Below are 13,589 nucleotides of genomic sequence, written 5' to 3'. Positions count from 1 at the left end.
AAGCATCCCAAATGCAATGCTGTGTGCTGAGTGCATGGAGTCATAGAGTCATAGAGATGTACAGCACAGAAACAGACCCTTCGGTCCAACCCATCCATGCCGACCAGATATTCCAACCCAATCTAGTCCCACCTGCCAGCACCCGGCCCATATCCCTCCAAACCCTTCCTATTCATATACCCATCCAAATGCCTCTTAAATGTTGCATTTGTACCAGCCTCCACCACATCCTCTGGCAGCTCATTCCATACCCGTACCATCCTCTGTGTGAAAAAGTTGCCCCTTAGGTCTCTTTTATATCTTTCCCCTCTCACACTAAACCTATGCCCTCTAGTTCTGAACTCCCCAACACCAGGGAAAAGACTTTGCCTATTTATCCTATCCATGCCCCTCATAATTTTGTAAACCTCTATAAGGTCACACTTCAGCCTCCAAAGCTCCAGGGAAAACAGCCCCAGCCTGTTCAGCCTTTCCCTATAACCCAAATCCTCCAACCCTGATAACATCCTTGTAAATCTTTTCTGAACCTTTTTAAGTTTCACAACATCTTTCTGATAGGAAGGAGACCAGAATTGCACGCAATATTCCAACAGTCCTCCTCGCACGCCCCAGGAGTTAGGAGACAGATAATCCACCCCGTGCCTGGTCTGCTACAGTGGGTACATGTGGGCTGGTCATTACCACAGAATGGCAGCAGTATTCATGTCTGTGCAGAGCAAGCAATTGTCCCATCACAACACCCCCACATCCCTGCACGTTCCTCACCTGTGTGTAATGATCCAATTCCCTTTTGAATGTCAGTATGGCAGTTTATTCCAGATCCTGGCCTCTCACTGTCCGAGTAAGCATCTCCTCGTGTTACCATCACTTCGTTGGCCAGTCACCTTCGATCTATCTCCCCTGGTTCTCAATCCTTCCACCAACACCAACTGTTTCTCCCTGACCCTCTGTCCCTTGATGATTTTCGATATCGCCCCAAGGCCCAATTCAGTTGGATGGCAAATTAGTGAATGGAAGATCAAGGAGAAGGTAGGATTGCAGGTTAATGATGGGACTGATTGATACCAGAAGATACAAGGAAGGGCCTAAATATGTGGATGGCACATTTCATCAAGGAACCTTAAAAGTGCAGGGGAACTTAATATTAGAACAAGCTTAAAAACTCTGTATTTTAATGAAGGAAGATTCAGAATAAGGTAACCGAACTTGAGGCAAATGAATAGGATCTTGAAACCATGACAGACACACGATGACAAAGAGATCCAAACTGGGAGCCCATCTCTGATCAGACTATCTTATGATATGTTGGCCTCTGACCATTGAGATATCCAACTGCTAATGGCAGGGCTGAGAAAAATCAGATTCATCTTTGACCTTGGAGATGTCAGTCACAAAGAAAACTTGAATAAAGTTGGAATAACAGCAGAAAGCACTGGAAAAGCTCTGCAGGTCTGGAATCATCTATCGAGAGAGAAACAGAGATAACGTTTCGAGTCTGATAGGAGTCTTCTTACAGTTACCTCCGCACAAGTATGCCAGCTCATTAACTATCGAAGCCTTCAGTTTGAGATTCCACATTGGTGGTAAGCACCAGTACAGCACCCCCTGGGACCAGTAACCTGACACTGTGCAGCACCCCCTGGGGCCAGTAACTTGACGCTTTACAGCACCCCCTGGGGCCAGTAACCTGACACTGTGCAGCACCCCCTGGGCCATTGTCAAGTTTCACAAACAGCTCTGTGTATCCTGCTGTACTGTGGGGAGGTAGGGAGTCCGCCTGACCCTGCAGTGCTGGCATCACATGGGCTGTGAGTGGAACCAACATCCAGGCATTTCTTCTGGGGAAGGGAAGAGAACCTAAAATATCCCACCAGCAATATCTGTAACCGGGCTGAAATGCCAAATCCCAAATCTCTGACTCTTTACTCAATTTACACAAACTATCCTGATCCCTGGAAGGAATCCCATCCCGGTGGCTCATCCTGTCCAAACCTCTGTTCCTAACGCTGACAATCCAAGCCCTGACACACTGGGAACACCATTCACACTTCCCTCAATCCGACAGGAAAACTGACCCAGCATCACCTCGGGCCCTGACTCCAAACCCAGTGCAGCCCCTGGGGGAGGGAGTGAGGGGGAGGGAGAGGGCTGTCGATTACCCGGACGGGGGACAGTGCTACAGGATCAGTCGGTCTCATCGATATTGAGGGTCAGTGAGAGTTCAGCGCTGAACACTGGCCCCACTGGGCCTTTTCAGATGCTTCATTTGGGTAACTCGATCAAAGGGTTGGAGAAGCTGTGGTGGGCTGAATGGCCTCTGTTTGATTCTGTGCTGTACATTCTGAACCGTTGGTCTCTCCAGTGGGTCTTGGATATCTGGAAATGTCTGGTTTCCATGTGATTCTCGATAAACCAGTTAATAAGAAGGAGTGAGAGAATCTCAGTGAAATAGCTTTCTGACAATGTGAGCGTCCATCCCTGACAGTATCAACACAGTGAGGGCTCCAGCATATCTCCAAGGAGAGAGCAACTCATTTTATCAGGTTCAGAAAACTCTGTACATGATGATGCACTGCAACACTAAAGTCCGACTTCCCCCAATCAACTCAAGCACTAACCTTGATTTAAAAACTGGAAATCTTTCAGAAAACAACAGCAACTCCTGGAAAGGCTCAAAAGGGTCTTTCAGTGTAAGAGTGTAAGGCCTCAGGTCTGTGTGTGCCTATCAGAATCAACTCTCTGAAAAAACCATATCCTACTGTTCTGGTCCTCCAGCTCCCCCTGTCCCTGTCCCACAGCACCTTCTCATCTCCCTATCTCTGTATCTCAAGTATACCCTTTACCTGTCCCACACATCACCTTCTCATGTCTCTACCTCTGTATCTCCTGTACCCTCTGTCCCTGTCCCACTGTACCTTTTCATGTCCCTATCTCTGTATCTAGCGTACCCCTGCCCCTGACCCACAGCACCTTCTAATGAACTAATCTCTGTATCTCCAGTACCCCCTGTCCCAGACCGACAGCACCTCACATGTCCCTGTCTCTGTATGTCCGTACCCCCTCTCCTTGTCCCACTGCACTTTCTCATGTCCCTATATCTGTACCTTCAGTATATCCTGTACCTGTCCCAAAGCACCTTTTCATGTCCCTATCTCTGTTCTAGCGTACCCCTTCCCTGTCCCACAGCACCTTCTCATGTCCCTATCTCTGTATCGCCCTTACCCCCTGTCCCGGACCAACAGCACCTTCTCATGTCCCTGTCTCTGTATCTCCCGTACTCCCTGTCCCTGTCCCACAGCACCTTCTCGTTTCCCTGTCTCTGTATGTCTCATACCCCCTCTCACTGTCCCTCAGCACCTTCTCATGCCCCTACCTCTGTATCTCCAGTACATCTCTCACTGTCCCACAGCACCTTTTCATGTCCCTATCTCTGTATCTAGCGTACCCCTTCCCTGACCCACAGCGTCTTCTCATGTCCCTATCTCAGTATCTCCAGTATGCCCTGTACCTGTCCCACAGCACCTTCGCATGTCCCTATCTCTGTGTCTCCAGTACCCCCTCTCACTCTCCCACAGCACCTTTTCATGTCCCAATCTCTGTATCTAGTGTACCCATTCCCTGTCCCACAGCACCTTCTCATGTCCCTATCTCAGTATCTCCAGTACCCCCTGTCCCTGTCCCACAGCATCTCCTCATGTCTCTATCTCTGTATCTCCCACACACCCTGTCCCTGTACACAGCACCTTCTCATATCCCTATCTCTGGAACTCCTCTACCCCCTCTCACTCTCCAACAGCACCTTTACTTGTCCCAATCTCTGTATCTCCTGTACAACCTGTCCCTGTCCCACAGCACCTTCTCATGTCCCTACCTCTGTATCTCCAGTATCCACTGTCCCTGTCTCACAGCACCTTCTCATGTCCCAATCTCTTTATCCCCCATACCTCCCTGTCCTTGTCCCACAGCATCTTCTCATGTCCCTATATCTGTGTCTCATATACCCCCTGTCACTGTCCCACAGCCCCTTCTCATGTCCCTATCTCTGCATCTCCCGTACCCCCTCTCACTGTCCCACAGCACCTTCACATGTCCCTACCTCTGTATGTCCATACCCCCTCTCCTTGTCCCACTGCACTTTCTCATGTTCCTATATCTATAACTCCAGTACCCCCCTCACTCTCCCACAGCACCTTCTCATGTCCCTATCTCTGTATCTAGCGTACCCATTCCCGACCCACAGCGTCTTCTCATGTCCCTAACTCAGTATCTCCAGTACGCCCTGGCCCTGTCCCACAGCATCTTCTCATGTCACTATCTCTGTATCCCCAGTGTCCCCTCTCCCTGTCCCACAGCACCATCTCATGTCCCTACCTCTGTATCTCCAGTAACCCCTGTCCCTGCCCCACAGCACATTCTCATGTCCCTATCTCTCTCTTTCCAGTACCCGCTCTCCCTGTCCCACAGCACTGTCACATGTCCCTATCTCTGTATCTCATATACCCCCGCTCCCTGTCCCACAGCACCTTCTCATGCCCTTGCCTCTATGTCTCCAGTACCCCATGTCCCTGTCCCACAGCACCTTCTCATGTCCATCTCTCTGTCTCTCCAGAACACCCCTGTGCCTGTCACTGTCCCTGTCCCACAGCACCTTCTCATGTCCATCTCTCTGTCTCTCCAGAACACCCCTGTGCCTGTCACTGTCCCTGTCCCACAGCAGCTTCTCATGTCCCTATCTCTGTATCTGCAGTTCCCCATCTCCCTCTCCCAAAGCACCTCCTCAAGTCCCTATCTATCTCCAGTTTCCCCGCTCCCTGTCCCACAGCATCTTCTCATGTCCCTATCTCTGTATTTCACATACCCATGTCCCTCACACACAGCATCTTCTCAAGCCCCTATTTGTGAATCTCCTGTAACCCCCTCCCCTCCTACAGAACCTTCTCATGTCCCTATCTCTGTATCTCCAGTACCCACTCTCCCTGTCCCACAGCACCTTCACATGTCCCTATCTCTGTATCTCCAGTAACCCCTGTCCCTGTCCCACAGCACCTTCTCATCTCCCTGTCTCTGTATCTCCAGCTCTCCCTGGCACTGTCCCACACAATCTTCTCATATCCCTATCCTTGTTTTGTGTACCCCTGTCCCTATCCCACAACACCATCACATGTCCCTATCTCTGTATCTCCAGTATCCCCTGTCCCGTCCAACAGTGTCTTCTCATGTCCCTATCTCTGTATCCACAGTTTCCCCTGTCTCAGTCCCACAGCACCTTCTCATATCCCGATCTTTGTATCTCCCGTACCCCCTGTCCCTGTCCCCCAGCACCTTTTCATATCCCTATTTCTCTCTTTCCAGTACCCACTCTCCCTGTCCCAAAGCACCGTCACATGTCCCTATCTCTATATCTCCGGTAACCCCTGTCCCTGTCCCACAGCATCTTCTCATCTCCCTGTCTCTGTATCTCCAGGTCCCCCTGGCACTGTCCCACACAATCTTCTCATATCCCTATCCTTGTTTTGTGTACCCCCGTCCCTGCCCCACAACACCATCACATGTCCCTATCTCTGTATCTCCAGTATCCCCTGTCCCTATCCCACAGCACCGTCACATGTCCCTATATCTGTATCTCCTGTACCCCCCTGTCCCTGTCCCATGGCACCTTCTCATGTCCCTGTCTCTCTCTCTCCAGTACCTTCTGTCCCTGTCGTACAGCACAGTCACATGTCCCTATATCTGTATCTCTTGTACCCCCCTGACCCTGTCCCGCAGCACCTTCTCATGCCTCTATCTTTCTATTTCCAGTACACCCTGTCCATGTCCCACAGCACCTTCTCATGTCCCTGTCTCTGCTGTCTAACTTTCTTTCTCACCATCCACGGCTCCAGAAAGTCATTTCTTTTCAAGTCAATTTCAATTTCGGAAAGTGTATTCTCCACTCTCAATGTATGCCCCTCAGACCCGCGGTGAGTCCATTTGCTGGCTGGATCAGTCAGTGTTGAGCACGTCACCCTGTGCTTTTGGAACCTTGCCATATCAAATCCTCACTAATTGGCCCCAGTTTGACCTTTCTGTCCTTGCCCTACTTCTTTCTTCCCACCCTGGGCACGGGCCCGGCTTTTATTGTCCAACCCTAGTCATACAGTCACAGAGTCACAGAGATGTACAGCATGGAAACAGACTCTTCGGCCCGACCCGTCCATGCCAACCAGATATCCCAACCCAATCTAGTCCCACCTGCCAGCACCCGGCCCATATCCCTCCAAACCCTTCCTACTCATATACCCATCCACATGGCTCTTAAATGTTGCAATTGTACCAGCCTCCACCACTTCCTCTAGCAGCTCATTCCATACACGTACCACCCTCTGCGTAAAATGTTGCCCCTAGGTCTATTTTATATCTTTCCCCTCTCACCCTAAACCTATGCCCTCTAGTTCTGCACTCCCCGATCCCAGGGAAAAGACTTTGTCTATTTATCCTATCCATGCCCCTCATAATTTTGTAAACCTCTATATGATGACCCCCAGCCTCCGATGCTCCAGAGAAAACAGCCCCAGCCTGTTCAGCCTCTCCCTGTAGCTCAAATTCTCCAACCCTGGCAACATCCTTGTAAATCTTTTCTAAACCCTTTCAAGTTTCACAACATCTTTCCGATAGGAAGGAGACCAGATTGCACGCAAACTCAAGTTGCTCCTTGAGAAGGTGGGGGTGAGCTGCCTTCTTGAGCCGTTACAGTTCACCTGAGGGAGGGAGTATAAAAGTGTGCCTGTCTGTGTGTCTGAGTGTGCTGCTCTGTGTGTGTGTTTGTGTATGCTTGCGTGTCAGTCTGTGTGTGTCTGAGTGTGTTTCGGTCTGTGTGTGTTTGTATCTAAGTGTGTTTCAGTCTGTGTGTTTCTGTGTGTGTTTGTATGTGTGTCTGAGTGAGTGTCAATCTGTGTGTGTTTGTTTATGAGTGTGTTTCAGTCTGTGTGTTTCTGTGTGTGTTTGTACGTGTGTCTGAGTGTGTTTCAGTCTGCGTGTGTTTGTATCTGAGTGTGTTTCAGTCTGCGTGTGTTTGTATGAGTGTGTGTCAGTCTGTGTGCATGTCAGTCTGTGGGTCTGAATGGGTGTGTTTGTAACAGAGTATGTATCACTATTTGTTTTTGATTGTGTGTCAGTCTGTTTGGGTCAGAGCATGTCAGCCTGTGTGTTTGTGTCTGAGTGTGTATATATAAACATGTGTCAGTGTGTTTGAGTGTGTCAGTGTAGTTGTGTGTCAGTGTGTTTGTGTCTGAGTGTGTATATGTAAACATGTGTCAGTGTAATTGTGTCAGTGTGTTTGAGTGTGTCAGTGTAGTTGTGTGTCAGTGTGTTTGTGTCTGAGTGTGTGTATGTAAACATGTGTCAGTGTAATTGTGTCAGTGTGTATCAGAGTCTTTATATCGGAATGCATTTGCACCAGACCGTGTGTTTGTGTGTCTGAGTGTGTTGGTCTGTGTGTGTGTTTGTATCTGTGTGTATTTGTAGTTGTGTGTCCTTGTAATGGTGTCAGTGTGTTTGAGTGTGTCAGTGTGTTTGTGTCTGAGTGTTTATCAGTATAACTGTGTCAGTTGCTGGGTGTGTGTGTTCTCTCTCCCCTGAGTCTATGTGGTTGATACTGCAGTTTGCTGTAGAAAGAGGACTCTTATTTTGACAGTGAAGGAAGCCGCCTCTCTGAGAGATCCCAGAGTCTGGGCGTGGAGTAGGGTAATTGAGCAGAATTCAAACACAGTCCAGTCCTGGAGATCAGTCATGTATCGGCCTGGTGTCTGGACGGTTGCCTCCTGGATGAGCGGAGAATTTCAGAACGGATGATGTGTGTATTCAGCGAGAGCACATGAAAAGACAGTAAGTGACAGTTCCATTTGGGCTCTGGATGTCTCAGTCTCTCAGGAGGCGTCAGCAAAATGCTGTGCTTTGGAGGAGATTAGCTGTTTGACTTGATGATTGGTGAATGTTAGCAACTCTGGGAATAAGCAATTATACATTGGGGGGTGGGGGAGGCCAAATGACTGTCCAAATCCCTTGCCCACACAAGTAGAGTGGGTGCTGTATGAATATCCTGCTGAGAACATTGAGGGAGAGAGCAGGCTGCAGTGGTTTACCGAGCTGAATAACACGTTTGTGGGCTGGAACACCTACATTAAAAACTAAAACCGATGGACAATCTTCACTGCCCCCACACTTTGTGTTCTCCTGTGTGTCTCCTTCCTCAGAGCAGACTGACATAGGCTGGGGTCTGATGTGCAGGAACAGTGAACAGACAGTGACCCAGGGACACTGTGCGTGACATCTACACACTATCTGATGTTTGACGCCCAGCCTCTCTCATTGCCAATTCCCCAAGCATAAACCAGCACAGCTGGGGGTTTGCAAAACAGCACCTGGTTCCTCCTTCAGATGACTATCTCCAAATACTCTGTGGGACAGACAGTGGTAATAAACCCAGGCTCCTTTCTTCAATTAATTCATGGGATGGGGGTGTCACCGGCTGGGCCCAGTGTTTGTTGCCTGTCCCCAGTTGCCCCCTTGAGAAGGTGGGGGTGAACTGCCTTCTTGAACCGCTGTAGTCCATGTGCTGTGGGTTGACCCACCATACCATTGGGGAGGAAATTCCAGGAATATGACCCAGCGACAGGGGAGGGACGGCGATATATTTCCAAGGCAGGATAGTGAGTGGCTTGGAGGGGGACTTGCAGGGGGTGGTGTTCCCATGTATCTGCTGCCCGTGTCCTTCTAGGGGGAAGTGGGCATGGGTTTGGAAGGTGCTGCCTGAGGATCTTTGGTGAATGTCTGCGGTGCGCCTCATAGATGGTGCACCCTGCTGTTACTGAGTGTCGGTGGGGGAGGGAGGGGGTGTTTGTGGATGTGTTTGTGCCAGTCAAGCGTGGGCTGCTTTGTCCTGGATGGTGTCAAGCTTCTGGAATGTTGTTGGAGCTGCCCCCATCCAGGGCAAGTGGGGAGTATTCCATCACACTCCTGAGTTGTGTCTTGTAGGTGGTGGATAGGATATGGGGAGTCAGGAGGTGAGTTACTCACCGCAGTATTCCTGACCTCTGACCTGCTCTGGTAGCCACTGTGTTTATGTGGTGAGTCTAGCTGAGTTTCTGGTCAATGGTAAATCCCAGGTCATTGATAGTGGGGTATTCAGTGATGGTGACACCATTGAATGCTAAGGGAGGATGGTTCGGTTGTCTCTTATTGGTGATGGTCATTGCCTGGCATTGATGTGGTGTGAATGTTACTTGCCACTTGTCAGCCCAAGCCTGGATACTGTCCTGATCTTGTTGCATTTGAACATGGGCTGCTTCAGTGTCTGAGGAGTTGTATGTACTGCTGGGCTTTGTGTAATCATCCCCACTTCTGACCTGACGATGGTGGGAAGGTCATTGATGAAGGAGCTGAAGATGGTTGGGCCTAGGGTCCTGCAGAGCCCTGAGGGACTCCTGCAGAGACGACTTGGAGCTGAGATGACTGATCTCTAACAACCACAACCATCTTCCAATGTCCTGCACATGACTCTAACCAGCAGAGAGTCTGTCCCGTGAGACTGGTTCATTCCAGTTTTGCCAGGGCTCCTTGATGCCACACTTTGTCAATTATGGCCTCGATGTCAAGGGCTGTCACTCTGTCCATGTTTAAACAAAGCTGGAATGAGGTCAGGAGCTAAGTGGCCCTGGCAGAACCCAGGACGTTACTGGGGAACAGGTACAGCTTTACTCTCCCTTGGGAAGATGCTGAGGGAAGGGAAATGTTTTCCTGAGGTTTCAAGGAAGGGCACAACATGAGACAGGTTCATAGGAACCTCCAGTCTTGACAATCCCTGGGATGGGATGGGCTGGGGATAATTTCCCTGAAGGGTTAGCCTGTCATTTGCAGTATGAGTGAGGAGTGGGGTCTCTCATACCTGCACTCTCCACCATCAGGACGTCCAGTGTGATGTGCTGGAGGGGACCCCACTGCAGGTTCTCTGCGATATGCTGGAAGAGCCCACACGCAGGGAGTTGGAGGAGCACTGAGGTGCTGCGGATGTGGCCTGTTCCTGAACGGGCCAGAGTAGGAGTGATGGCCCACGCTGAAACACAGAGAGGTACAGTCAGGCACTGGGGCTGCGTGGGCAACCGCCCTTCCTGACAGCACCAGCCTCTAGGGGGCACCACAACCACACCCCACACCACACCACCCCACCCCCACCCCCACCCCACAACACCCCACCCCACCCCACCCCACCCCACCCCCACCCCCACCACACAACACCCCACCCCACCCCCACCCTACAACACCCAACACCCCACACCACCCCCACCCCACACCACCCCACACCACCCAACACCCCACACTGTGTTTATGTGGTGAGTCTAGTTGAGTTTCTAGTCAATGGTAACCCCTGAGGATAATGAGTGATTCAGTGATGGCAGTGCCAAGGGGTAATGGTTGGATGATCTCGTCTTGGAGATGGTCAGAGCCTGGCATTTGCGTGGCCTGGAAGGTATTTGCCATTTGTCAGCTGAAGCCTGGCTCTTGGATTTGAATATGGACTGCTTCAGTATCTGAGGACTGGCGAACTCTCCAAGTGCCAGATGAGCTGCTCGAAAACCAAACCAAAGGCTAGTTCCTTCCACCCTCTTCCAGTGCTGACTAATCCACCGCAGGTATTTACCTAACCCAATCATTGCCAAATGCAGGGATTGGGGGGGGGGGGGGTGCAGGTACTCACATTGAGAATGCCTTCCATGTCCCCCCCAGTTAAATCCAACTGAAGCTCCGAGCCCCCTGTGTTTGTGCTTCCCATTCCCCCCTCTTACAGAGCCTGTCCAGGAGTGAGGGTGGGGAGAGGGGCTAAATGTTTTTTTTTGGAAGGTGTTGTGGATGGAACGATGCAGCCAAACATCCTCCAGGTACAACAGTCCCCTGCACACAGTCCCGTAAAATAGGTGGCTGCTGAAATATTCTCTAAAACCTTACTTTATTCCTAAAAATATCTTTATAAACATACATAGTCACTGAAACAGTTCAGTTCTGCATGTGAAGAAACAAATAAACATTGGCGTTTTACTCTAACCAAAGGCATGCCTTATGTGTACAACACTTTATTTATGTTTATTTGAGGCGCTGGGAGGGTCTGGTAACTGAACAGACCCACATTTAACTTCAGCTGTAAGACCTTAGAGAGTGGTCTTTCCCACTGAGCTCGACCCAGGCTTTATTGTGCCCCTCTGATATCATTTTATTCCAAAAATATACTTTATTCGTGGAAGAAAATCTTTACATACCGACACGGTCACAAACAATTCTGTACAACAGCATATCAAGGGATCAACAGTTTGACTTGATCCAAACATTGAGACATTAGCAGGAGGCAGCAATGAGACAGAGAGCACACTGAATCCCTTCACTTAGGGGCCAGTTGTATCTGCTGCCAGGAACAGTCAGTGACCCCCACGGACGGTCAGTGACCCCCAGGGATAGTCAGTGACCCCCAGGGATGGTCAGTGACCCGCACACACACACACTCCCCCACTCTCCCACACATATAAACACACACTCTCTCACACACACATACATTCCCCCACTCTCGCACACATACAAACACACATTCTCTCACACACACACACACACACACACACACACACACACACACACACACACACACACACACACACACACACACTCACCCTCACACACACACACTCCCCCACTCTCCCACACATACAAACACACATTCACGCACACACATACAGACATAATCACTCTCCCACACACGTACACACACCCTCTCTCTCAGACACACACTCTCACACACAGATGCCCCATCCTCTGCTTCCACCCTCAAACCCCAGTGCAGTGGTGAGCTGTGCAGTTGGGTAACTGTGCTGCCTCCCCAGTCTGTCTGGTTGGAGTGCTGTCTCTCTGCTGTTGGACTCTGTGTTCTGTGGTTTCAGTGTAAACTCCACAGTGTGTGAGACAGTAGCTGCTTGCTGATAACTTTTCCATTTACTGGGATTTACAGGGTGTCACGGTGCTCCACTTTCCCGTTTCCAATAAGATCCGGCCAGTACCTCGTGAGATTACTATTTTGATCTGATTAATGAGGCCACCTTTGAGCACGCTTCCAGTATATCCATGTGGGCTAGAGCAGGAAGCCTAGCTCAGTAAATACCTGTCCTCAATTAGCTGATAACATTACTTGGTATAGTCTCGATAGGAACAGAATCTCATTTAGGACAGTGGGCCTGATATAAATACTTTCTAATAGGAAAGGAGTTGACAGGTAACTAATCTCTCCTCCCTGTGTTCCTTCCATCACTGTGTCTGTCTGTCTCTCTGCGTCACAGAAATGTTAAATGTGCAGCCAAGGTACCAGGGAACCGGTCTGACCAGCCTGTGGGCAGACTGCATACTGGATGATGTGATCACTGAGACATTCGAATGCTGGAGGCTGTACTGGGAAAAATCAGGGAATTAACCCTTGGAGCGTTCAGTATGAGGACAGCGTTTTAGATTAGATTCCCTACAGTGTGGAAACAGGCCCTTCAGCCCAACAAGTCCACACCGACCCTCCGAAGAGCAACCCACCCATACCCCTACATTTACCCCTTACCTAACACCTAATTGTGGGCGGCACGGTGGCACAGTGGTTAGCACTGCTGCCTCACAGCACCAGAGACCTGGGTTCAATTCCCGCCTCAGGCGACTGACTGTGTGGAGTTTGCACGTTCTCCCCGTGTCTGCGTGGGTTTCCTCTGGGTGCTCCGGTTTCCTCCCACAGTCCAGAGATGTGCAGGTCAGGTGAATTGGCCATGCTAAATTGCCCGTAGGTGAAGGGGTAAGTGTATGAGTGAGTTGCGCTTCGGCGGGTCGGTGTGGACTTGTAGGTAATCTAAAAACAAAACTATGGACAATTTAGCATGGCCAATTCACCTGACCTGCACATCTTTGGATTGTGGGAGGAAACCAGAGCACCCGGAGGAAACCCACACAGACACGGGGAGAATGTACAACCTCCACACGGACAGTCCCCTGAGGTGGGAATTGAACCCAGGTCCCCGGTGCTGTGAGGCAGCAGTGCTAACCACTGAGCCACCATGTCACCCCTTTGATCTTGGTAATCTTCTAAGAAGGAATGATAAGAACAGGTTCATAGCTCCTTGAAAGTGGAGTCCAGGTAGATAGGATAGTGAAGAAGGCATTTGGTATGCTTTCCTTTATTCGTATTGAGTACAGGAGTTGGGAGGTCATGTTGCGGCTGTACAGGACATTGGTTAGGCCACTGTTGGAATATTGTGTGCAATTCTGGTCTCCTTCCTATCGGAAAGATGTTGTGAAACTTGAAAGGGTTCAGAAAAGATTTACAAGGATGTTGCCAGGGTTGGAGGATCTGAGCTACAGGGAGAGGCTGAACAGGCTGGGGCTGTTTTCCCTGGAGTGTCGGAGGCTGACGGGTGACCTTATAGAGGTTTATAAAATTATGAGGGGCATAGATAGATAAATAGACAAAGACTTTTCCCTGGGATCGGGAAGTCCAGAACTAGAGGGCATAGGTTTAGGGTGAGAGGGGAAAGACTTAAAAGAGA

At 50.0% G+C, this 13,589-nt stretch overlaps 1 protein-coding gene across 1 annotated transcript in view; it reads left to right on the top strand.

The window, feature by feature from the left end:
* Positions 1-7,759: 7,759 nt before the first annotated feature.
* Positions 7,760-13,589, top strand: part of LOC132828467 (BTB/POZ domain-containing protein KCTD20-like) — a 32,879-nt gene continuing 27,049 nt past the window's right edge. The window contains exon 1 of the mRNA XM_060845625.1: positions 7,760-7,863. Coding sequence (XP_060701608.1) covers positions 7,853-7,863 — 11 coding nt within the window. The 5' untranslated portion in view covers positions 7,760-7,852. The remainder of the gene's footprint in view (positions 7,864-13,589) is intronic.

The sequence above is a fragment of the Hemiscyllium ocellatum genome, chromosome 26 (genome assembly GCF_020745735.1).
Source record: "Hemiscyllium ocellatum isolate sHemOce1 chromosome 26, sHemOce1.pat.X.cur, whole genome shotgun sequence".
Lineage (NCBI taxonomy): Eukaryota > Metazoa > Chordata > Chondrichthyes > Orectolobiformes > Hemiscylliidae > Hemiscyllium > Hemiscyllium ocellatum.
The sequence above is the reverse complement of the archived record's forward strand: the minus strand, read 5'-3'. Positions and strand labels throughout refer to the sequence as shown.